A 24,814-nucleotide genomic window follows, 5' to 3' on the forward strand; every position below is an offset into this window, starting at 1 on the left:
CTATTATCATGTGGTCATGCACTGCACAATATTCAATTGTCTTTCCCCACACATTTAAACAAGAGAAAATGGAGACATATGTGATCTTCACATGTGATTACGTGCATGGGAAACCCAGGATTTTATACATTGTGTTGGCAGGAAAACCATACAAAAAGATGCCCTAAATATTTAGGAATTATAAAATTAATACTATTGATATGGAACTTAAATCAGATTCACATCTATAATAAGTGAATCAGGAACTGAGAGAGGCCTCTGGAACTTCATTCATTTCCTGCCTTTGGGAGATTATGACCTGAAATGTTTTTGCATTCATGAAGATTGATTATTGCAGTGTTTCATCACAGCATGCTAAATTTAGCCTTTGAACCCATCAACACTAGCGTGAAGTACAAATGAGGTCAAGTTAAGAAGCAAGCTAGAAGCATTGGTGAAATTAATTTTTCTTGCCTAATCTTCAACCAAAATATTGTGTTTTATTCTAGAAATGACACTACTTTTGTCATTGACAGAAAGAATGATGTACATTTGCTTAAAGCAGTTTAATTGCTCACTTCTTCCCATGTATTTTTGGATGAGAGATTGCCAACTCTAGAACCAGAGTGAAATACAGAGCACACCAATATTAATTGGGAGCAAGTGCTTCCTTTTAGAACTTAAATTTTGCTTTGTCAGAATAATGATGTTGTTCTACTATATTAAAAAATGCTCCTGTGACATGAATCTCAAATATTGTGTAGTACCTCTAAGTGGCACTGACATACTCAAAATAGATATTGGGGGTAATTATGATAAACTACACAACAGTGCTATTGTCGAGAATATAATTTATCAATCCTGTGGTCCCCATCATTCATGCATTTACAGTTTGGGAATACAGTGACTTCAAAGAATAATAATCCATAATGGCAACATTCTCAATATTTCATGCTCACTAAACAAAAATAATAGTCATAATACCCATAATAAAAAGGTTTGTTGTATAACTGGAAAAATGTAAAATTTTATTCCAAGAAAATTAACAGGCTACACAGGTAAATTTTGGCAAATGCAACTTTATATTGAAATCCACACATCTGTTATCTTAAAGAAGGAAAGACTCACAGACTCTAATGTATTTCTAAAATACTAGAAATCATATTATATGCTTTCACAATTTAAAATTGAAATAATTTGAAACAACCAATACACCAAAATGTGCAGAAAGTATAAACAAGACTGTGCCTTCAGTAGAATAAATGCTTCACATGTTGTGCAAGATATCTTACTAAGGCTGCGGTCTTCCCATGACAGCTGTCATTAAAATATAAACATACATTGACGGCCTGTGTATCTCAGAACAAACTAGAATGGGCAACACACCTAGGTGGGGTGGGGTGGGGGGAAGCCCATATCATCCTAGTGATGAGCATACTGATTTGGGGAATCATGGGAATCAAAAGGAAAGAGGGAATTAAGTGATCATTCATGCACTCCCAACTGACAGACTGGACTTAACCATTTCACTTTTCTTTGCTTATTTTCAAAAAATGCTAAACAAAATGGAAGCAACTAGATAACCCTTTAAGGCAACATGTGGTTTATTCTGTGTAGTGATTACTCCTTAGTTATGATCAGATAATCTCATTTATGTTGCCTAACAGACTGATATCTAGCTTTTGAAAATATAAAATGTATTCAATAAATATTGTAGCAAATCAAGATTAAAAAAACCCAGAAATTGAATACATAAAACACAGTGCACAATTATATGCCAGTAACATTTTACCCTGAAAGAAAAGAAAAATATTATTTAGTTTAAAAAACAAAGAATGTACTCAAAAGTAAAGTCTAATTTGAAGAAAACCAAAACCAAACCTGGAACACAAAACTGCTTTGGAATGCTCCCCAGAACTCACAAGGCAAACAGAGGTGGGATGATAATTCAGTATTAGATGGCACATCTCCCATCAGTTACAGGACTTAACACAGTCCCCAGATTTTAGTCTTTGCAAAAACAATAATTGTATGAAATGATTTAAAGATCATCCAGTGTCTAAGATTAGTTTCATCAACACATTAACCTCATGTCAAACTTAACTGATTCAGATGTCCAATGCTATTCTGTGATGGTCTTACTTTACGTAGTGATATATACAGCACAGAGCGCTGATATATTTAGCACCTGCTACTCTCTGAATCATTATCTAGATTTCAACCACATCAAAGCATTTTAGGGCAGTGGTTCAGTCCTTTATTCTTAATTACAAACCTTCACGAGTGGTCAGCAGGAACAAGTTTAGGTTTTAAAATAGGATTAGAGATGAGCTATTGCAAAGATTGCAGAATGTTGGTTGCCCAAATCCTTACAACTGCTGACATCCCCTTTTGGGTTGTTGTTTTTTCTTCTCAAAACATGGCAAGAGGCCATCATTGCTTAGTAGAGAAGGGTAGTGTTTTCACAAGGCTAAAGATTTTACGGATGCTCCCTCATATAACACAGTAAGGTTCCCTTGGTAACCTGGATTTTCTGCAGTAAAGAAGGGTTGTGCTGAAACAGCGCCTCAGCTCCCTGTTGGAGAAAATGCAGACAAAAGGATTGATTCCAGCTTGGGCAAAACTCATCCAAACAGCAGCCGTTAGAAATCCCCCGGGAACCACAGGCCCTCGCGCAAAAACTCTCCAGTAACAGGCGACCAAATAAGGACCCCACAAGGTTAGAAAGAGGAATGTCATGATATAGAACATTCTGCTGATTCGCTTTTCCATTTTGAACTCATCCAAGACAAGGAGCCTTCTCCTGCCGGTGGTGTTGGCATTCTGCCTGATCCCCAGCAAGGTTGGTGGCGTGGGACCCCTTCCAAATCCAGCCAGCCAATTCGCAGCTGCTTGACCACTGGCTCCAGGACCATGAAACGTCCAGTTCTGGCTCACCGCTGCAACAAACTGAACTGGCTTCATTTTCCTGCGATCATGAACAAAAAAGATCAGCTTGAGGTAGACAAGCTGTGTGGCTAGAAGGATAAGAGCAAGAAGCAGCATAAATCCCAGAGAATCATTGGCTCTGAAGGACCGATGCTGAAAGGTGCATTGGTCTTCCTCCCTAATGAATGAATAGGTGCCCACATCCAAAACTGGAGGGAAAGCCATTGCTACGGATAGGGTCCACACCATACAAATCACTGCCAAGCAAGTCCAAAAGGTCAGTCTTTTTGTATAAAAGCGGTGGTGAGCGATTGCTAAGTATCTGGTGACACTTATGCAGAATAGCATGAAAGCGGTGTGGAAACAGGACAGAACCCCCAAGAAGGCAATCACTTTGCAAGTGAGAGTCCCATATGTCCACAACGAACCATTTTTCACGGAAGTGAAAACAAATGGGAAACAAATTGCAGATCTGAGGATGTCTGAGCAGCAAAGATCCAACAGGAAGTAATACGGAGCTCTATGCAAGGTCTTATCTTTGACTAGCAAAATGGAGATCAGAAGGTTACCCACCACACTGACTCCTATTATGAAACCCAGTGAAGTCAATTTCAAAAATGCTGTTAAAGGGGAAAGATTTTGTAAAATGTTGTCAGCTGCATGGCTGTAGTTCGCCATAGATAGATGGATGATATGAATATTGCCTCAGTCAAGTCTCATGATCTAGATATATGAACAAGGAAAAAATAGATCCATACATCTTACTGAGAATGTATTCCAAAGGCAGAACTGATCTTGTGTCTAGTTACACTGTACATCCTCTTTTCTTCCTCCTGATTTGTCATGCCATCAAAATTTCTGGAAAAAAAATAATCAAGTGATCAGTTCTTCAGTCAACATACAAATGAAGTGCTAACCAACATGTTAATTTATGGAGAGCCAAAGGAAGTTGCAAGTTGGAGTACTATTATTTGTCTGAGGGATATGCAATGAGAACTGCACATTTACTATGCAATGCATTAGGTTTATTCAGGCTTCCTCAGATTGGGCTTGTTTACAATCCAATTTCTTGGCCAAATATAGAATTGTGCTGTTCCTGCCTCCACACAGCCTGATTCCTACATCACCATTCCAGCACTGATATCTTTGAAAAATAAAAAGTCAAGACAGACTGTTGAAAACCTGCATAATGCCCACCTTTGCTGTTTATATTATATGCTTCAGAGGCAGATGCTGTGTTGATATGGAATACATCCAAAAGAAACCCTGCAGAATGCATGTTTCCTAACCCAGCTCACCCAAGCATATTAATCACACCCTGCTAGTTCATCCACATTGACAAAAAGACAACAGAATCCTGCGTTTTCTTTGAATCAGTCTTCTATTCCCATCCCCCAAGACTTTTAAATAAATGCCTATGCTAAATAGCAGGCAGCCCTGTATTTTATGGGCTTCTGTGTTCTTTTTATTGCAATGGGGGTGGGAAGGCACCAGCAATAATGAATGCATAATGTGTGTGTGTATGTCTGTGTATAGGAAGCACACCCAAGAATAACATCCAGTTGCTCAGACATTATCTGGACTGTTATGAGACTAGCATAAAACGCAAGGGTCTGCATCCTGAAGTCTAGAAGTGATCCTAATTCTGGCTGTCTGAAACGTAAGGAACAAAGAAAATAAAGCCGCTCCTCTGCTTTCAGGGATCTTGCAATGGGAGAGCCACTCAATCAGGCAGGCTGTTCGCCTATTCCCATGGAGTGCATCTCCTGTGCTGTGCCTTCTTAGGACTACAAACAGCATCTTGACAATGGATTCAAGCAAAAAAGCCTTTCCACCATTCTTAGCTGGCTGCTGCTGCTGTGTAAACAAGAGCCTGACCAGATCATGATGGCATTCTTTTAAAACACACACGCCCCAAAAAAGCCCACCACCGCACGCAGACACACACCTTGAAACCAGCTTCTCTACCTCCCCCCACGCCCCATTACATGCACATACATACACGGCGAGGAGAGGCAAAGCAGAGAGGGTCGCTTCTGTGCTCGAGCACCAGATCGCAGAGCGCCTACTCTTGTCTGCCTACACTTCCATTATGCAGCTGATTATAACATTAAAAGAAAAACAACAGCACCACCACCGCACAGCCAGCCCAGAGGATGGAAGACGTCTCTCCACCCCAGTCTAACATCCAATACACCTTCTCCACACTACACATATCTGCATGCATGCACGCGCGCGCGCACACACATACACACAAGCCTTCTTTCCCCCATACCTGTTGGTGCTGGAGAAAGGGAGAGAGAGAGCGCGCGCCCACCCCTCACCAGATCTTCTTCTTTCTGTTAGCTGGTCTTTTTTTCATCCCTGCATTTATTTCTTTATTTCCTGGGTACCTCGGCGGCTGGGGCTCTGTAGTCTGTGGGCTCAGCCAGCGCATGCTCAGTCAGCCTCCTCGAGCGCCTTGCCTCGTCTTCCCCTGTCGCAGCGGCACAGTCTCTTCCACTAACGCAGCCGCCGCCGGCTCAGTGAGGGCAAGACAGCCCGATAGCAATAGCAGGCGGCGGCGGCGGCGGGATGCTGCTGTTGCAACTCTCAGTCCAGGGCCCGGGTGGCCCCTTTCTCCTGGAGAGCGAAGAGCCGGGCTGGCATTCAGCAATTCAGTAGCCGCCTCCGAACTCGCCTGCCTTCAGCACAGGAGAACCTCTTTCCTCCCGCCTTTTCCCCTCCCGCCACCCCCACTCCTGATGATGACTGCATTGTTATTGCACTTGGCAGAATATGGGTGGGAGGAGGGACAAGCATTTGGAGGCTCCCTCCTGCTTCTGAACTGTATTCATCTGATTCTCCCCTTGGCAAGGAAGTGGGGAATTTCCGTGTACTATTATTTGCTTTAATTGCAAGAAACGAGTACTTTTAAATGAATAATAATAATAGCAGAAGACGGTAGGAATTATTAAGGCCTATTAAGGCATTAGAACGACTAATTAATGTAGGTCCGGACCTCCTGTTTTTCTCATTTTGTGTTGGGGGTTTTAGTTATTGTGACATTCGTTTCAGCCTGAAACTGGAGCAAGGCTTACAAGTTTAGATACTGAACTGGAAGAATTCCAACTTCCAGGGGCAGCATGGTTGTGTGTCTGTATTCATGCGCGTGTGAGAGAGGGTAAAGTCCCTTTCGGGGGGGGGGGGGGGACAGGTGCTGAGCTCGGCCCTCCTATTAGATTTATAAAATAAAAATAATACTGCATGTTGATGCTCTACTGTGTAGTTTCTCTGAAGTACCTTTTATGGATATTATGAACAGAACTTTCAAATAAACACATTTAGAATTTCAGCCACAAACAAACACTTTCCAGTTTATGTTTCAGTTTTAATTTGTATGTGAAAAATGGTAGCAAAGTCATAGGTGGGAGGCTGGGGAGGGGAGTTACTGCTGTTTCTCCTCTGGTACCCCCAAACCAACCTCACCTGAAAGAGCAGTTCTCTCAATTTTGCTAGTAGATGCTGAATTTAGGAACTGGCAAAGTAAGCACATGATATCACTGAAAAATAGATTTATTTTTTGATGCCTAAATGTAATCATATTACTTGTGGGTTGGGTAGCATAGTGTGGCATCTTAGAACTAAACTGCACAAGATTCCTTCATAGGTATATGCCAGATTCTAGAGTAAGCTGAATACAAATATGACAAGCAAAGAAGAGGTATGAGGTGAGTTGGACTATACATTTAGATTAGTTCTGGGTCATGTAGCTCCTCCAAGTGCCTCATGTTAAGAAATCACTTCTGGAGTGAAGAGCCTTTTCTGTTAGTGGGGGTAGCCTGCATGATTTAGAGGCAGTTTTATGCCCAGATTGCTAAATCATGCGGCTAACCTTCATGGATAGGAAAGGATCTCAACCATAGAAGTTAGTTCTCCACATGAGGAGGTAGGAGGAGGCATATCACCTGGGAGAGGCCTAAAAGTGCTGCTTCACAGCCATGTTGGTTCATTGTGTGAATACCTACTGCATGAGACTTGCAAATGCATAAATGAATTATTTGTATGGCAAGGAAATTTTGTGTATGTGCTTCAGGCTTTTTAGATTAAAAGAAATTAGTAGTAGTAATACTACATTATTATTGCTAATAATAATATAATCACAGAGTTGGAGGGGTCCTTGTAGGCCATCTAGGTTGTCCCCTGATTGATGCAGGAGATCTGGAGCTAGAGGTTTCCCAAAAGATGGCTGTCCAGCATTTGCCTGAAGATCTCCCTCAAACTCTGGCTGGTTTTATTATCAAATGTTTCTTGCCATCAAGAAACTTCTAACATTCAGCTGAAATCTACCCTCCTGGAACTTAAAACCTCTCTAGGAATTATGAATTCCATAAGATATAACCCTTGAACTAAAAGAAGGTCAACACTGCTTTAGATTCAGGGTGGACGACTACTATCCACAGAATGCCATTCCAAAATGATAAGTATATTTGAGAGGAAAACCAAAACAAAACCATGCTCACTCATTCTGTTAGATGTCTGCTGAATTTTTTGCCATCACTTTTGGCAGCTCAGGCTGAAGTCTTTGGTGAAACCCTAAAGAAAAGTTTCATTTTTTGCTTCCCAGATTCAGACTGAAAGGGTGGAAGGTAATATCAAGAGGTCATTGCTAAGTTATCTCAGGATTCACAAAAGGAGGTTGTCTCAGTAAGATGGAGAGTTAAAAGTGATTTAAGGCTTTGTAGGTTGAAGGTAGCACTTTGACTTGTGTTTAAAAGGAAATAAGAAACAAGTACAAATCCTGAGGGACTAGTGCAATGCACTTTTAACCACATGACCTGAAGGCAAGTGATGACAAAGACATAGTTCGCACATAAACGTTACTTGACATCTGATTAGCATCCACTGATGTGAACTGAACACACGGAATAACTTTGCATTTAAGATTATGTGTTATACCTGAGATAAGCAGGTTTGATGTGCAAGCTGTCCTTTCATACTGCAGTCATCCAGTGATGACCATGTATGTGCAAACCAGGCCAGATATGGGCAGGGCAGAATTCACGTTTGTGAATCTACTTTTCCCTCACTCTTTTTGTAAAAGAACCATAAGATCCACCCATGGGAGCCTGATGCAAAAGATGCACACTTAAAAGAATACTGAGCCCAGGAATTGGTTTTAAGTAGCATAACTAAACCAGGCTTATCCTCCTTCCATACAAAAGTCCAGTCTTTATTACTTTTTCTTTCATTTTCACAGTATAAATTAGTACGAATGAGAGGGGTATTCCTGACATTGTCAAACAACTTGGGGATCAGTAGCCCTTGCAAATCATTCAGAAAGCTCCAGCCCTACCTTGCCCATTCCTTCTGTAGACCTTTTGATCTCTGAACAGTTTTCTAAGGCAAGCACATCTAAAATTCACTGCAGTAGACCCCTCTTAATGGTATGCTGGTCTAAATGAGGGTTGCTAGGTTTGATGTTGCTCTAGTTAACTGCAACACTAACTGCTACTAAGCAGTTTCACATTGTCTATATAATTTTAGGTCGAAGTATTTATTTGCTGCCCTGTTTGAAAGTTGTTAAAGCAGAATGTCAGGACTCAATACAATTTATTCCCATGGATTAGCTTGTCTGTATAGGTACTCAGTATTCTAGTCGAATTCAACAAAGCTCTTAAACAGATGAACACGCACAATCCCACAAAACCTGGTAAACAATTGTCTTCTTTGTCAGAGAAGAACATTCGTACATTGCTGATTCAAGAGTAGAATGATTAAACTGTCTCCACTTAGTTAAAAGCACATTACAATTGATACCAAATTTACAGTGCATATTACAATGCAACCTGTGCTATTAGGTACATTTTGCTGGATGATTGCTATAAACTGTGTTTCTGCTGGGAAAAATGAGAATGTGCAGTCACCTGAAAAGTACATATTGGCCTGACATGTGTCATATTATGCCTAAAAATGCATCCTTAGAAATGGGTAGATCACTGAAACAGGCTGTGTGGATTTGCTTTCTTTTACCATCATTTTCAAAATTATTTAGAACAATTTTTCTGAATGATTGCTATGACCCACCCATGGAAAGAGGGGGTATGAAGAAGTGTTGTATTGTGTACAGATACGACAGACCATTTGGGCAGGATATGAAGATGCAGCAGGAATACAGTTCTTGGAAGAGTTAGGGAGAAGATGTAGAGAAGATGGATCTTTATGTAGTTATTTAAATTAATTTACTTTAAAAGATTTTTGACTACCTTTAAAGGCAGGACCCTCTCAAAGTGGTAAACAACACAAAATAAACATTATGTAAGAAAAATACAGCACAAAACTATAAATACAAACCTGCAGACTATGGGAAAGAAGTGGGTCTTCTGGGTCTTCCTGAAGAACTTCCAAGAAGGACCCTGATGGAAATTGATTGCAGAGGCATGGGCCACCACGGGAAAAGTCCTCTCCCTTGTACTCACCATCCTCACATGGGGCAAGCAAGCCTAACATGTGGGTCTTTCATCTGAACTAGTAGGTACAAGGCTTGGGATGAAGATTATTTGCCCCTTATGAGACAGCAAAAGCAGTGAATTTTCTGAAGGCACCAGTGAAAGTTTAGAAAGAAAGTGGGATTTTTTAACAGAACAGGAAGGAAATGCATTAAACCTTCCTTGTTCTTTTCCAACACTGCTAAACCACAAGCCAGTTTGATGTGGTAGTCTTGCCCGCCAGTGCAAGATCTCTGCTTTCTTGAAGCAAGAGCTAGAAAGGGCTATTCGTTGTAAAACCTGGATACAAAAGTTTAAGTCGTCGTTCATAAGAGTAACAATCTCAATCCAGAACAGGGACATTTTTCTTTCTGCGAACTGGAGAAGCCTGCCCTTCACTTATTCCTCCCTCCCTTGCACAGCATTCTCTATCCTGTCAGACATCATGGCACCAACACGATGCTTAAAAATCCTACAAAGCCAGAAGGTGAAAGGTTCGGGATCTGCAGTGACTCTAAGACTAGTTAGTATACAATCCCTCCCATTTGGCTTAAAGGGGAATGCTTTATCTTACACCTCCAACATCCTTGACCTGCACTGTAACAATTAATGAGATATAAGTATGCATCGTTGTGGCTGGGATGTGTCTATAACCTTCTGTGATACACAAAAGTCATTGGCTGGTTATGATAATTGTACAAAAGGTCTACAGATTGCCTCTCTTTTCTCCAGACTAAGTCCTATGAATAAGGCATAGCTGTTTTATTTGTGGCCCCTGAAAGCCATTTCGTAATGAAGTGCTTACTAAAATATGCATGATTAATTGGATTCATTAAACTTCAGAATGGAACAAATTAAACAAATGAGTCACTCTGCCATAAAGCTATCCTTTGATGTCCATGTGCATGTTTCATAATGCCTGGTGTGCGTGCGTGAACGCACACACACACATGCATGAATGATGTTATGAATTGTCTGAAGGGTTAAGTCAAGTCCTGTAAATCAGAGTTGGGTTTTCTTTTTCACACTTGTTCAATTGGTAAGGAAAACATCTTGAAAGATTCTCCGCATAAGTGTTTGATTCATCCATCTATCAAAATAGTGCTGCTTTCAGTTCAATTGAAGGGTGATGTAAAGGGGATGAATGAGGTCATCTTCCTTTTCAGACATACAAGAAGAATCACTTCTGAAAAACATTGTTTTAATTAGACTAGAAACTCTTAAGGATGTATATATGCTTACTTGTAATAGTTAGAATGTTAGTTACTTTCTTTTCATCACATTCCACAGCATCATCCTTTCAATAAGGTTTTTTTTTTTTTTTTTGCTTTTGTCCCAAAGAGCCATTTAAAGAAGCAAGAAACAAGTAAGGGACCACCATACCATCCATCTTCTCAAAGTGGTCCTCTGGCAAATTCTGTTAGAAATTTACTCTACACCTTTTATTATCTTTTGTTTGGCCACCAAAGGAGCACAGTAAGCATTCTTCCTGGGATCAAACCCCTGTTACGTAGCATCATCCTTCTCTCTGGGCCATGCTTGTGAGCATTTGGGTAGATAGCAGCAAAGAATTGGTGATGATGAAGATACGGGTGCAGCAGGAGAGAGGAAAGTGCTAAGTATAGCTCAAAACCTTTTTGGGTACAAGATAATGGGTCAGTTTACATGACTGAACAGCCCAGCATGTGCAGGTGGCCATTTTAAATATTCAGCAGGGCCTGTGTGTGGGTGAAACAGTCCATGCATAGCCAACCAATAGACCACACAAGCCCCACTGCCTGGGCTGAATGACACAACATGTACCAGAGACCACAGGGCTTAACCCATGGTGGGCTGTTTTGAACATGCAAACAAGGTCAATGTCATGCATGTTAGAGCTAAATAATATAGAACAAATTAACCCAATATTAAGTGTGCACCCAATTCTAAGCTTTGGACCACCCCAAACCATACACTCAGATGCCCAGGAGAATGTCCTCTACTAGACAGCACTATTTCATTCAGCTGAGTGCTTTCTTTGGCAGGCAAGCTCTATCAGTTATGTGTGCTTTCATTATAAAAAGAATAAGGAACTGGTTGTGTGACCCCCAGAAGCTTTGGGACACCCTGAATCACATACTGATATACCCAGGGAGTACCTTCTATGCAATGACATTGGATTCTGGGCACCTGAAGCTTTGTTTGGTAAGCAGGCATTATCAGGATGGCTGTGCCCATAGCAATAATAGCCAAAATATACAGAAAAGAATAAGGATCTATGGCTGTGCTCACTGCAATAAACTTTTGGCCACCCCAGATCCTCCACTCTGACATTCAGGAAAGAGTCCCCTATGCGACGATGAAAACTGTGCATGGCCCAATTTGTTGTTTAGAATAGAAACACTTTCAGTCACAATGCTCCCATGTAATTCCCAATATATGTAGAAATATACAAAGAAGCTTGTGCCTAGTCTACAAAATCCCTGATTTCCATTGTGCGGGGCTGAGGGCGAAGCCAGGGTGTTTGACCAACTTGCAGACTTTGTGTAAAAAGCACAAAACTTCCAGTTAACATGCAGTTATAATGCCTATGTATTTCTTGATATGGATACTTTCTATATCTTTTTCTGTTTAGTAATAAATGTGCTTTAGTTTTTGTTCTTTCACCTACAAATTACTATGCTCTACATTGAGAAAATGTTCTCAGTGGTGACTGTAAACTCCAAGTAGAATTGAATAATAAAATTAAATGTACATGTTGTTGTTAGTCGCAAAGTCGTGTCCAACCCATCGCGACCCCATGGACAACACTCCTCCAGGCCTTCCTGTCCTCCACCATCTCCCGGAGTCCACCTAAGCTCACAACAACTGCTTCAGTGACTCCATCTAGCCACCTCATCCTCTGCCGTCCCCTTCTTCTTTTGCCATCTATTGTTCCCAGCATTAGGCTCTTCTCCAGGGAGTTTTTCCTTCTCATTAGGTGGCCAAAGTATTTGAGTTTCCTCTTCAGTATCTGGCCTTCTAAAGAGTAGTCAAGGTTGATCTCCTCTAGGACTGACTGGTTTGATCGCCTTGCGGTCCAAGGGACTCGCAGGAGTCTCCTCCAGCACCACAATTCAAAGGCCTCAATCCTTCGGCGCTCAGCCTTCCTTATGGTCCAGCTTTCACAGCCATACATTGCAACTGGGAAACCATAGCCTTGACTATACGCACTTTTGTTGGCAGGGTGATGTCTCTGCTTTTTAGTATGCTGCCTAGATTTGCCATAGCTTTCCTCCCCAGGAGCAAGCGTCTTTTAATTTCTTGGCTACAGTCCCCGTCTGCGGTGATCTTGGAGCCCAGGAAAATAAAATCTGTCACTACCTCCATTTCTTCCCCATCTATTTGCCAGGAAGTGAGAGGACTGGATGCCATGATCTTAGTTTTCTTAATGTTGAGTTTCAAGCCAACTTTTGTGCTCTCCTCCTTCACCCGCATCAAGAGGCTCTTTAGTTCCTCTTCACTTTCTGCCATGAGAGTGGTATCATCTGCATATCCGAGGTTGTTGTTATTTCTCCCAGCAATCTTAATTCCAACTGGTGATTCATCTAGCTCCGCCTTTCTCATGATGTGCTCTGCATATAAGTTAAATAGACAGGGCTAAAGTATACAGCCTTGCCGAACTCCTTTGTCAATTTAGAAGCAATCAGTGGTTCTGTGTCCAGTTCTCACTGTTGCTTCTTGACCCGCATATAGGTTTCTCAAGAGACAAATAAGATGGTCTGGTACTCCCATCTCTTTAAGAACTTGCTACAATTGGTTGTGATCCACACAATCAAAGGCTTTAGCATAGTCAGTGAAGCAGATGTTTTTCTGGAACTCCCTAGCTTTCTCCATGATCCAGCATATGTTGGCAATTTGATCTCTAGTTCCTCTCCCTCTTCGAAATCCTGCGTTTACTTCTGGTAGTTCTCGGTCCACATACTGCAGGTGCCTAGCTTGTAGGATTTTGAGCATAACTTTGCTAGCATGTGAAATGAGTGCAATGTTGTGGTAGTTTGAACATTCTTTGGCATTGCCCTTCTTTGAGATCGGAATGTAAACTGACCTTTTCCAATCCTGTGGCCACTGTTGAGTTTTCCAAATTTGCTGGCATATTGAGCGTAGCACTTTTACTGCATCGTCATTTAGGATTTTGAATAGCTCAGCTGGAATACTGTCTCCTCCACTAGCTTTGTTGTTGCTCAGACTTCCTAAGGCCCATTTGACTTCACATTCCAGGATGTCTGGCTCGAGGTCAGTGACCACCCCATCGTGCTTATCAGGGATGTTAAGCTCTTTCTTGTATGGTTTTTCTGTGTAATCTTGCCACCTCTTCTTAATCTCTTCTGCCTCTGTTAGGTCCCTGCCATTTTGGTCCTTTATCATGCCCACCTTTGCATGAAATGTTCCCTTCAGTACATTAACAAAATGGAAAACAGGGACTGTGTATGTGTGTCCATAAAGTAGCAGGCAATCCTGTAGTAGCTCCTGAAAGAACTGTACATGAGCAGTTCACTAGAAAACATTAAATAATACAAGATACTGGATGGTATCCAGTGGTACAGCCTGCTAGTGGAACAGATTTCCCCTTTCCTTCTGCACCCAGGCCCTCCCCTCTACCCCAGAAATCTACTCCACAGAATTGGGCAACCATCTAGAGATCCTGAGAATGCACTGGGACAGCAGCAGGAAGAAGAGGATGGGAAAGCCTGCTCAGGTGAGGTTTGTATCCAGCCCATTATCTCTGGAAAATCATTCTGCATCTATCACTGACCTGATAGTAAGATCAAACATTAATAACCCAACAGCAAATGTGCAAACTCTTGGTTATGTGTGTACAAATTGATACTGCATGGAGCATAAATTCTTTTATGAGACATAATGATAATGGCCATGGTAATGTATTTTATGGATGAACTTCAACTGGAAACCTAGATATTTGTTCTATTTATGGCATACATTAACTCTGTGAAGTAGATTAGAGCACTACTGTTACTCCAGTTAAATTAGTTCTGGAAACAGTTTATTTCACAATGGCAACCAGCACTGCAGTTAAAAGCAGGACTGTAGACTTGCAGAGGCACTTCTTCCCACTTACAGGTGTAGCTTATTAGTTCATAGCATTTTGCTGAGCTCAACCAAGACTTTTCCACTTTGGTTGCCAGTGAGGTCTTCCTTTTCCCCACAAAAGCCATCTCCTGGACTTGTTAACTTTGGATCTCTTTTAAATACCTCTTCTTATATAATCTCTTCTCTTACAGATTGAGTGCCTTTCCTGTTGTTTAAGAACCATCTGTATTAGTGGAATATTCTATAGAGATTGAAACTTTCTTGGAAACAGATGCTGTTTTGCCTTTTTAATGTTGCAAAATGCACTGGTTCTATCACACAGCAGTTTTACAAACTTGTCAAGAAATGTGACAATTTCAGGGACAGGACAGGAACTTCTGCGAGACACTTCTGGAAATATGTTCCATGTGCCCCCATTCAACATTTTTGTCTTTCTCAGGAAAGAGTCATCACTCTGATGGGGAGGGATCCATGGCCTTAACAGCGTCCTATGCCACAAACTTGAACAAGGTGAAGGCTATGCCACACATACAGGACATTACCATTGAGCTTTTGGTGTATTATTTGGATTTGCAGTAAATACCTTTAGTTCCTTATAGTATACTACAAACTTCAGCTCTTATGGATGACTGTGAGATTGCCTGGTACCCAAAGAGTATCTTACTCTTTCAACATATTTTAGATCCAACTAGTGGGGGCATCTGCAGTTGACAGGCCAAAGAAATGCTGGAACAGATGGCAGCTGTTAAGACTTATGGCAGCTTTCCTCCTCTGCGGTAGTGTGGCACCTAATAAGATGATGCATTGCCAAAAGTTTTTAGAGGACTCTCAGGGGTGGGCGTGTCCAGATATTATGGCTGACTCTCCTGTCAAAGGCCTGGTTGATCTATGGAATGCAGAACTGATGTGGGCAGATGACATAGCTGCACCTGAGCAGGCTGTTCTGATTTGTAATGCTCTATGACATATACTAGATCTGAGAGCAATGAAAGAGGCATGAAAATGGCTTGAGCATGTATGGAAGAAAACTCCCAACAGATGCAATTGAATGCTGGTGTATGCCTATGTTCAAGTTTATTCAATTCAGGAGGAGTGAAGAACCGTTACATCTCTGCCTCCATTGCATACCTTTTCCTCGATGGAGGCTTTCCCAGCTTTTCTGAGGTTTTTTTAATTCTAAAATGTTAGAATGCCTCTCATAAGAGGCCGTGTGTTGTAGTGTTTAAAGGTACTGAACTAGAACTCTGGGAATAGGCAGGGCCGTCTTAACAGCATTATGGGCCCCAGGCAAAGCAATGTACTGGGGCCCCTACGACAACTACAACTACTGTTAACTTTGGAAGTTTTCCAATTTTCCAAGGGTTAACATAAACAGATTTAGTATGGGGCCCACAGGCAAGTGCCCATCAGGCCCTTGCATTAAGATGGCCCTGGGAATAGGGACTGTTGTCCTTACTCAGCTGTTACACTGAGTGGGTAAGTTTGGACCAGTCAGATTCTCAGAGTAACCTACCTCACGGGGTTATAGTTATGAAGAGAAAATGGAAAGGGCTGCTGTTTGAATTGTCTTGGCCTCTTTACAGAAGGAGGAATGTTATAATAATTACATTATAATAGATGTAATAACTATAGATGTAATAATAATAAATAATAGATGTAATAATAAGACTGAGGTTATCATCATATCATCACATTGCATTTATATCCCACCTTTTTTCTCCTACCAAGGAGGCTTACTTAGTCCATTTTATCCTCACAACAGCAATCCTGTGAGGTAGGTTGCGCTAGAAATGAGTGAATGATCCAAATTCACCCAGTGAGCTTCAGCTATGAAGCCTAGAACCTGAATCTCTCAGGTCCCCTAGTCCAGAATTCAAACTACTACACCACACAGGCAGTAAGAAGATTTAGCTAAAACTGGCTTCACACTTTGGAATTTGGGGCTCTTCCATGCTTATCTTTGGGCATGCCCATCACTGGAATCCAGTCCTTGGGAACTTGAGTTTGGACCTCAGGCTGAAAGAGGTTCAACACCCCTGCTTTAAGTTAAAATCCATCTTTCTGAAACTTTCTGGTCTATATGTATTGCAAATGAGCATTCTGAGTGAATCACTATATGTGCTGTTTACAGTACAGTAAGAGCACTCAGGTTCCTTATCTCCATGTTCTATCAAGTTAACTTCCATTTCCATAAAGCACCAGTGAATCATCTTTGAGATACCAAAATTAGAAGGTGAGTTACAAGGTATGATTTTGGCCTTAGGGCTGACACAAGATAATGAGCTCCAAGTACATCTTGCAACAAAGATGTCAGGTGTACATTTTAGATTCAAGTCAATGTGAATGATGCTTGCTCTGCTTTAAGCAATGCTTGTCTTTACTAGTCACTTTCAGAGAAAACCATGGCCACATTTCCATTATTCAGAGGGTCTGTCTGTATTTGTTACTCATGAATGTTGAGTTGAGCATTTCCTTTCTTCAAGTAGAAGCTGTTGCAGAAAACAAAATGTGGTAACATAACATCTGAGTTGGATGCTAAGACTTAATCCACTGAATGACAGACACTAACTAGGGCCCTATGGCTAACATGCTGGAACAAGTCGTATCTACTCAGTTTTCAAGAGATGTTGCTGGGAAGGGTAGAAGGGAAGATCGTAAAGTACAGTAAGCTATTATATTCAGAAAAAAGCATATAGCTTTTGTTTAGTAATACCTATAGTTCTAGGATTGAGACATTCGATTTCTGGTCACTGGTTTCTTACGCTACTTAACTAATAATTTCCATTTGTTTCAAGCCAGAGCTTGATTTTGTTAGCTCCCAAGCAGAGAGTGGGGGAAATCCCCATTTATGCTTATTTGAAGAATATGATCTGCCCACACATTAAATGCATTTCTGGAATTTTCAGTAAGTGTTTAAACCATGGTATGGATGGAGGAAACATCTTTGGCCAAAGAACCACATGCCATTTTGGAGAACCTGGGACCTTCTGAAATTCTACAAGAATACCTGGTCAGAACACTTTCAAAATTTGTTTTTGATACTTAATGAAGTAACCATAACCTTACTGGTATGCTAAATGCATTTAAAGCCACCAAGGTGGCCAACAACTTGATCAGGGCTGGGCATAAGGTAAATTTCTAGACTTTGAGATTTAAGTTCCCAGAAACTCTTTCCACCATGGCCAGTGATCAGGAATGTTGGGAGCTGAAATGGAAACATCTGGACATGGACTTTCTTCCACACCTGTGCTTGAGTTTAGTAGTATTTCTATTGACATGTGAAGGATAGTAACATCTCTTAAACAAATTTGCTATTTATTTTGTATTGGATATTAAAGCTGGAAAATTAATTTCCTGGCTCACTATAATCATAATAAATCTCCTGAGCTATTAAGTCAGGGACAAATGAAAGAAGATCCAAGTTTGTGATTTAGCCTATTTTCTGACCCCAACAGGAAAACAACTTTGGTGCAGGCTTTGAGGAAGGAAAGAGCAATACAATACAGGAATATGCAGAGCGGAAGAATTAGTCCCACCTCCCCACATCCCAGTCTCTTGATTCAACATACTTTCCTCCTATTGGCGCTTTTAGAACAGAGATGAATGACTTGTGCCCCTCTAGAATTGGCGTCCCGCTCCCCTCATGCCTCACCATTGGCTATGCTAGCTAGAATTGACATAGGCTTGAATATCTGAAGAACCACAAGTTGGTTACCTGATTTAGTATTTGGGAAATTATAAAAGGCTGAACTCTTCAAGGATCTGCAGCTGTCTCCTATGGCTCTGAACTTTCTGCCTGAACAAAGGCAGATTGCCAAGTGTACATTTATATAATGTGTGAACTAAGACCTTTGACATGTAATTCAAGTAGTATTTAAGAAAAACATATTTGCATTCTTTCTTTGATTTTTGAGCCTAAAGTACATATTCCATTTTTGTTTTAAATGAAAAAGGGACAGCCTCCTGATTTTAGTAGCTGTGAGGCAATAGGAAAGGTTTACACACAAAAAGTGAAGAGATTTCTAGAAAATTTACAACCAGCCAATTCACAGAGTACACACTTGTTACATACACAAGATAGAGAGGTTTCCATTCTTCAGTAAATCAACTTAGAACACTCTGGCAACAGCAGATCTTTTGTCTTGCTTTCCCCCCTTTTGTTCATTTAACATATGCACTGTTACAGAGCACGTCTTCAGACTGAGCTCTGGTCTTGGCAATGTGAAGCCTTAAGTGGCCTGGGATGTTAGGGATGTAAAGGATTTGGTGGGCTTCATTTTGGATCAGCGAGAGAATGTTGGGGCAGCAGAGCATGAAAATAAGGCCCGGAGGCTTATCCGTCAGAGCACACAGTTGCATCACATCAGGAAGGTGGAGAGAGCGGAGTCTGGTCAGAAGTGATAGGAACCTTGTGCTTACTTATTTTCATGTAACTTTCATACCAATCAAGAACTCAAGTATACCATTTTTACAAAGTGACAAGGTTGTGTGCAGAGATATTCCAGGTGTTTCCCCAAAAGTACAAAATTTTCTCCTCTGGAGATGTGCTGTAATTTGAACATTTTCTCAATGCAATCTTAAACACTTTTTAACTGAGACCATTTTTCAATGACTAGGGTCTAGTCTTGATGCTAGGACAATATATTTAGTGATTGGCAGCAGGGAAGGCTTACACTGAATCTAGATATTGCATCAATGCACCTTACTATATGCAATTTTACATATGCACTGCTCAGAGAGTTGAAGTCTTGTCATTAGGTACAGGCCCTGATCCTAAGAAATCCAGAAACCTAAGCATCATTTATGGGAAAGCAAAACTTCTTCAAAGTCAGCTTAGCAGAGCTGTTAAAAATGAGAATATTTCAGTGTGAAATCAATGAATTTTCAGTAATTTTCTTTGGTAATTAATTGTTCCATTTTTATCACAACCAAGTCAATCCAGTACAGAATAAAAATATTTTTTATTAAAAAATGAAAGTAGATGGGGAAAATCAGGAGAAATCATCAGCTGACTAGCATTCTTGCTAAGATTTTGTTCCATTACTCTCAAGAGCCAAAGATAGTATGCTGCTCTGTGAAAATACCAATATCCATATTAGATATTTCCTCTTCCACCCACTCCAGAAATCACCAAACCAAGGTATACACAGTCTGGTAAACACTGGGTTAAGTTCAAGTACCTGTCCCAACCACGGGCAGCATTTTACAAGAGTTCAAGTACATTGCATGTATAAATAAACAAAGTGGAACACAACACATATAGAGGAAAGTTAAGTATATTTCTTTGGCTTCATATTTTATCCTATGCTTTGAACAAAGACATCTCCCTTCTTAGCTTTAGAGATTATGCAGAAATTTCCAAAGTATCCTTTCTTCAAATAATACTGAAAGTAAATTATTATATGAGGAATTATTCCTTTTTTAAAAGCCAAACAGATTTCTTTAAATGACCTTTGCCACATGTATCACACTAGATGTGAAATATATGCTTATTTTTTGATGCTCAGCCTTTACAGTATATCTAAGGATGAGGATTAAGCCTTTACTAGTCACCAAAGGCTCACCTGTTACACAATAAAATATCTCCAAACCTACCATATCCACCCACTTAAGTGTACAATTATGTGACACAATGTACATATACTTTGTAATTGGGTATGTAGTCAAGTACAAAGAAACATTCATATGAAGCAATACTAGTATTGAGGGACCATTTTAAGAAGCAACTGAAATTAAACTCGCATGGTGATAAATGTTGGAGTGGTAGCAGTAAAATGTGAAATGGTGAAAAACCTTTACTAACATTTCTTTCTGGAAAAAAAATGAAAAAAACCCCCTGTGTCTAATACTGATGCTGTATTGAGCCACAGCATGGAAAAATCACCAGTAGAAAAGTTCTTGAAATCATTCTGCATGTACCGGGTTGATTTTAAAGCTATGATTTCAGGATTAGGAACACTTCCTATGCCACAGGTGAGGGAGCTCAGGTTCAGGGATACCCTGTTCCCTTCTCTAGAGAAATTCACTTAGAGAGATCCCACAGTTTAACTATTATCAGTCTGTTGCTCTGTTTCCCCTTAAGCCATTCTGCTCCAATATGTTGATATGACTGTGGAGCTCTTCTAGGCAGGGCTTACCTTTACAAAAGAATGCTGTTTCATGCAATTTTACCGTAAGCATAAACATTTGTTCTTAGGACCAAGGACAAGAGGTAAAATAAGGTCAGGGCATTCTTAGGGCTGGCCCCATAAGTTTGGAGCCCCCTTTTTAGAGAGAGATGAATGGCCTTATCATTCCGTCATTTAGAAAAACCTCTTAAGACAAAGTCTACCTCTGGTACTTAAATATTATTAGCTAGTGAAGCTCTTGGTGTGTTAAATCATAACCCGGATGTTTATATTTCTGTAATGTTTTAAGATGCCTTGTGATGGCAGTGTGCTTTGAAAGGCACACTAAAAATAAACTAAATAAAGAAATTAAATGATCTTCCTTTAGAATGCATAGCTTGTTCCTCAAAAAAGCATTCACAAACAATGCACTCTAGAATCTGACTAAGTGAGTGCATTCCAATATTCCTACATTTCTAAGTCACCCATTTTGTTCCTTTGTGCTGTTATTTCCTCCTTTTTAGCATGGGTTTCATGAATTTGGGCAGATCTTTTATGAGCTAGGACTGCAGGCTATGGAAAATTAAGTATGTAAGCTCAGAGGATATCAAGAGAGCTTAGCTGCTACAATTTAAACCCTGTAACTAGAAAGTTTATTGACTAAGTTACATTGGAAGACCAAGGGACAACCGTCAGGGTTGGGTTCTTGGTGACCCATCATCTCATTTAATACTTCTGAAATACCACCAAGGACTATTTTGTTAAAAACACTGCAGACAGTACAAGAGATAATTATAGAAAATAACTGATCATTTAAAAATCTTCTCCAGAAACACTTTCAAGTAGTAACTGAGAAGTCTTGGTGCCAAATCCATCAGGATTACCCATGTAAGCTCTAGTGAAATAAACTAGAAGTATATAAAGCATACTTGTGTGTGCTTCCTATGTATTTCAGCAAAGTTTGGATAAGACATTTACCCAATGGATTGTACACATTAAATCAGGGATAAGGAACATGAGGCCACCAAGTATTGCTGGGTTGTAACTTACAGCATCCTTCACCACTGGCTTTGCTTACAAGGCCTGATGTGAACAGTAGGCCAACAACTGCTGGAGGGCCACATGTTCCTGATCATTTACCCAGTACTTAAGAGAATTATGATTCAAGCTCTTAAAAATTAATTACAGAAAGAAGGTCCCAAGGCAAATGAATGACAGAGTTTGGAGGATAAACATCAGTTTGATCTGATTGCAAAACACTTTGGCTTAATTTGATGGAAATCAAAGAGGGAAGTTTCATCAGAGAAAGCTAAGTAATGGAGCCCCTAAATCAATTAATTAGGAGGATCTGTATATTCCTAAGAAGGTATATATAGTTGCAATGATTTCTGTGCACCCACCTTAACTTAGATCACCTGTTTTCCCCTCACCCAAAAAGATCACCATGGTTGCCCTCTTAAGGCAACATCTTAATCGTAAGAAATAGGAAATGGTGATCTTCCTGTGAACATCAGGCTGCAGCATTCCAAAATCAGGTACAACCCCTAGTAGAGCCCAGCAACAAGGATTTGACAACTCACATCGAAACCACAGTGCCATCCAACAAGGCAGTTGTGCTTGATTTGGACATTTTTTCTTTGAAGTCATAGCTCTCCATTTCGTTTTCTTGCATATAGGCCCAAACAGGCACAGAATCCAATGCAACTGAGCACTGCACCCAGCAAGAGGGCCAAGGCATCGCCTGTATCCATTGCCTCCACAACAGGCAGCCCCATTAGTAGTGAGAAAAGCACCAAAAAGAGCTGTGAAGCATTCCTGGTAGCAGCTGTACTCCCAATCATTGCTGATCCTGAATGACAGGCTGACTACTGAGAAGATTGGGCACTTCGAGTGTCTCTAAAGTACACAAAAGCAGAAGAATATAAGGAGAGAGACTTTGACAAACTTCACAGTAGATATAACTGGAATACTATTAAACTATTAAATATTAAACAATTAAATTAAGCATATTCCTTTCACACTGTGCACACCACAGTGCCATTTCAAGCCTAATTGAAATATTAGGAAGTACCTGCCTGGGATGGACAAGAACATGCCAATTCATTAGAAAGGGACAACTGGAATCTTTAATAAAGTATTGCAGTATGGAATATTCCTGTTCACTGTTCCAATCAGCCAGCTCTCCTCCAAGATTCCATTTTCCTGTCCAATTTTCTAGTTTCCCCACTCTGCAGACAACATTTCATGAATGAGGATAGAGCATGGTCAACTGTATTTGGAAGAACCTCTCCTCCACACAAAGGGCTTGTTTCCACTAGACTTTTCATACATCTGCAAACCATGGGGCCTCACCAAGCCTGCTAATACTCATGTGTGGCTGGTGCTGTTTTGGTTACATAAACAGCAGTACTCCTACCTAAACATCAGAAATAGAGGGGATTATTCAGTTAAGAGAACGTAGTGAATGGAGTCTGTGAGATATAGACAGAATTAGGGACCTTTCACTGTTTATTACATCAGTATTGTTATTGTTACAGTGTTATGGGAATTATTGCTTACTAAGAGAGCATTTCGGTGGATTAGCTTAAGAACAAGCCATGTGCCTGCACACTTTCTCCCCACCCCTTCCACCCCAGCCCAGGCCCAATTCAAGGTGTTGATTATGACCTATAAAGCCCTAAACGGCTTGGGTCTGGGCTACCTGAACGAGCGCTTACGTCTGTATATGCCCGACCGCCCTTTGAGATCTGCGGGAGAGTCCCTTCTCCGGGAACCCTCCATGAAAGAAATTAGGAGAGTAAGTACTCGGAGGAGGGTTTTCTCTGCGGTGGCGCCCAACCTATGGAATTCACTCCCCAAAGAGGTCCGCCTGGCACCGTCGTTACTGGTTTTTCGGCGCCAGGTAAAGACCTTTTTATTTAAACATCATTTTAATTGTTAAAATATATGATCTGGCCAGGGCAACTTCTTCTTCCTTCTCTTTTCTCCTCCTATATTATTTATTTACTTATTTTATACTGTAATTTTATATTATTATGTTTGTAACTCAATGTATTTTTTGTATTTTTGTATTTAATGGTAATTTATTATGTGCTATTGTATTTCGAGGTATTTTATTGTGTTGTAAGCCGCACCAAGGCTTCGGCAAGGGGTGGCATAGAAATGTTATAATAATAATAATAATAATGCTTGGCTTTGGAGATTATATTATGGCTTACTCAAATTTACAGTTTCCAAACTGAAAAACAATGGTTTAATCCCATTTTACTAACCAGGATATGAAAACAGTACCAGGTTTAAGCATAATTTCCCAGTATGGATGAACAGGAAACTGTGGTTTACACAAGCCAAACTATTCATGCCAAAGCTGGGCACATGAAGGAATACAAGTAGGAAAAAAAAGGGAACATGCAGGCCCATCGCCAAAGATTATGGCTGAAGGGGGTCAGTGAGTTTGAAATAGGATTCCTAACTAAGCTGGTATGAACCAGGATGCAACATTACATTACATTCTCACTAAAATAAGAATACCCTTGGGTTCCTTGTAAGAAGAAAGGTGGACAGAATATCATAAATAAATAAAATGGTTAAGAAGATTTTTCGGTGGTGGATGCCGAGTGTTGTACACTGCTTTTGGTGAAGTGTGGTACCTCAGAGATGGAGGGAAGGAGGTTGAGGTACCACCAAAATACATTATAATTAGCTGGTGCTAGTACTCTCCCCTTCCTGCTGACTAGAATTTCTTCCAAAGCCCTTCTCTGAAGTTGCTGTTATTATTATTATATTCCATTTTTTTTCTTTTTGTGAGGAACCCAAGGTGGCTTAGATAGTTCCACTTTTACTCTCACTTTTACTCTCCTGTGTAAAAAGCAAATGATCCCCTTAGATTATAACAAAACAAAAAACCATCCCATCAATGTCCATCTCCGAACCCTACCAGGATCTTACCAGTGGCAATCTATATTAGGGAGTATTTCCTTGATTAGCTAGCGCTGCACTCCTGGAAACCATGCAGTCCTCCGGAACACCTACTAAAGAGAGCAGAAAAGAAGCCAAAGCTCGCTCATTTGTGCAAGATAGCTTAGTCTTTGTCAGATCAATCTAATGCCAGGCTGAGGCGACAAGGCAGATTATGGCGGAGTTGTAAAAAAGCTCTGATCAGGTGCTTAGAGTCACGCGAGGCAGTAACTTAAGGCACACCAAAGAGGAAACCAACTTCCCTGGCAACAGCTGGGCTCAAATCTCTACGCTTTTCCTCTAAAT

The 24,814-nt window shown here is 40.5% G+C and overlaps 2 protein-coding genes across 4 annotated transcripts; both read right to left on the reverse strand.

Moving 5' to 3' along the window:
• Window positions 1-977: 977 nt before the first annotated feature.
• GPR85 (G protein-coupled receptor 85) lies at window positions 978-3,588 on the reverse strand. The gene has a single exon (XM_044423031.1). It carries the CDS (start codon window positions 3,583-3,585, stop codon window positions 2,473-2,475), a length of 1,113 nt encoding a protein of 370 aa, XP_044278966.1. The 5' UTR covers window positions 3,586-3,588; the 3' UTR covers window positions 978-2,472.
• Window positions 3,589-3,686: 98 nt separating this feature from the next.
• On the reverse strand, window positions 3,687-24,579 carry SMIM30 (small integral membrane protein 30). Of its 3 annotated transcripts, none has more exons than XR_006413978.1 (3): window positions 24,500-24,579; window positions 22,132-22,447; window positions 3,687-3,765 (listed from the first exon to the last, which is right to left on the reverse strand). XR_006413978.1 is itself a non-coding variant. In XM_044423032.1 (2 exons), the coding sequence occupies exon 2, from the start codon at window positions 22,390-22,392 to the stop codon at window positions 22,195-22,197; it is 198 nt and encodes a 65-aa protein (XP_044278967.1). In that variant the 5' UTR covers window positions 22,393-22,447; window positions 24,500-24,579; the 3' UTR covers window positions 19,387-22,194. The 3 variants fall into 3 exon arrangements, 1 of the variants encoding a protein (XP_044278967.1); XR_006413979.1 differs by lacking the exon at window positions 3,687-3,765 and adding an exon at window positions 19,387-19,516; XM_044423032.1 differs by lacking the exon at window positions 3,687-3,765 and having other exon boundaries at window positions 19,387-22,447.
• Window positions 24,580-24,814: the final 235 nt, after the last annotated feature.

The sequence above is a fragment of the Varanus komodoensis genome, unplaced genomic scaffold, assembly GCF_004798865.1.
Source record: "Varanus komodoensis strain SLA01 unplaced genomic scaffold, ASM479886v1 scaffold13_1, whole genome shotgun sequence".
Taxonomy (NCBI): Eukaryota; Metazoa; Chordata; class Lepidosauria; order Squamata; family Varanidae; genus Varanus; species Varanus komodoensis.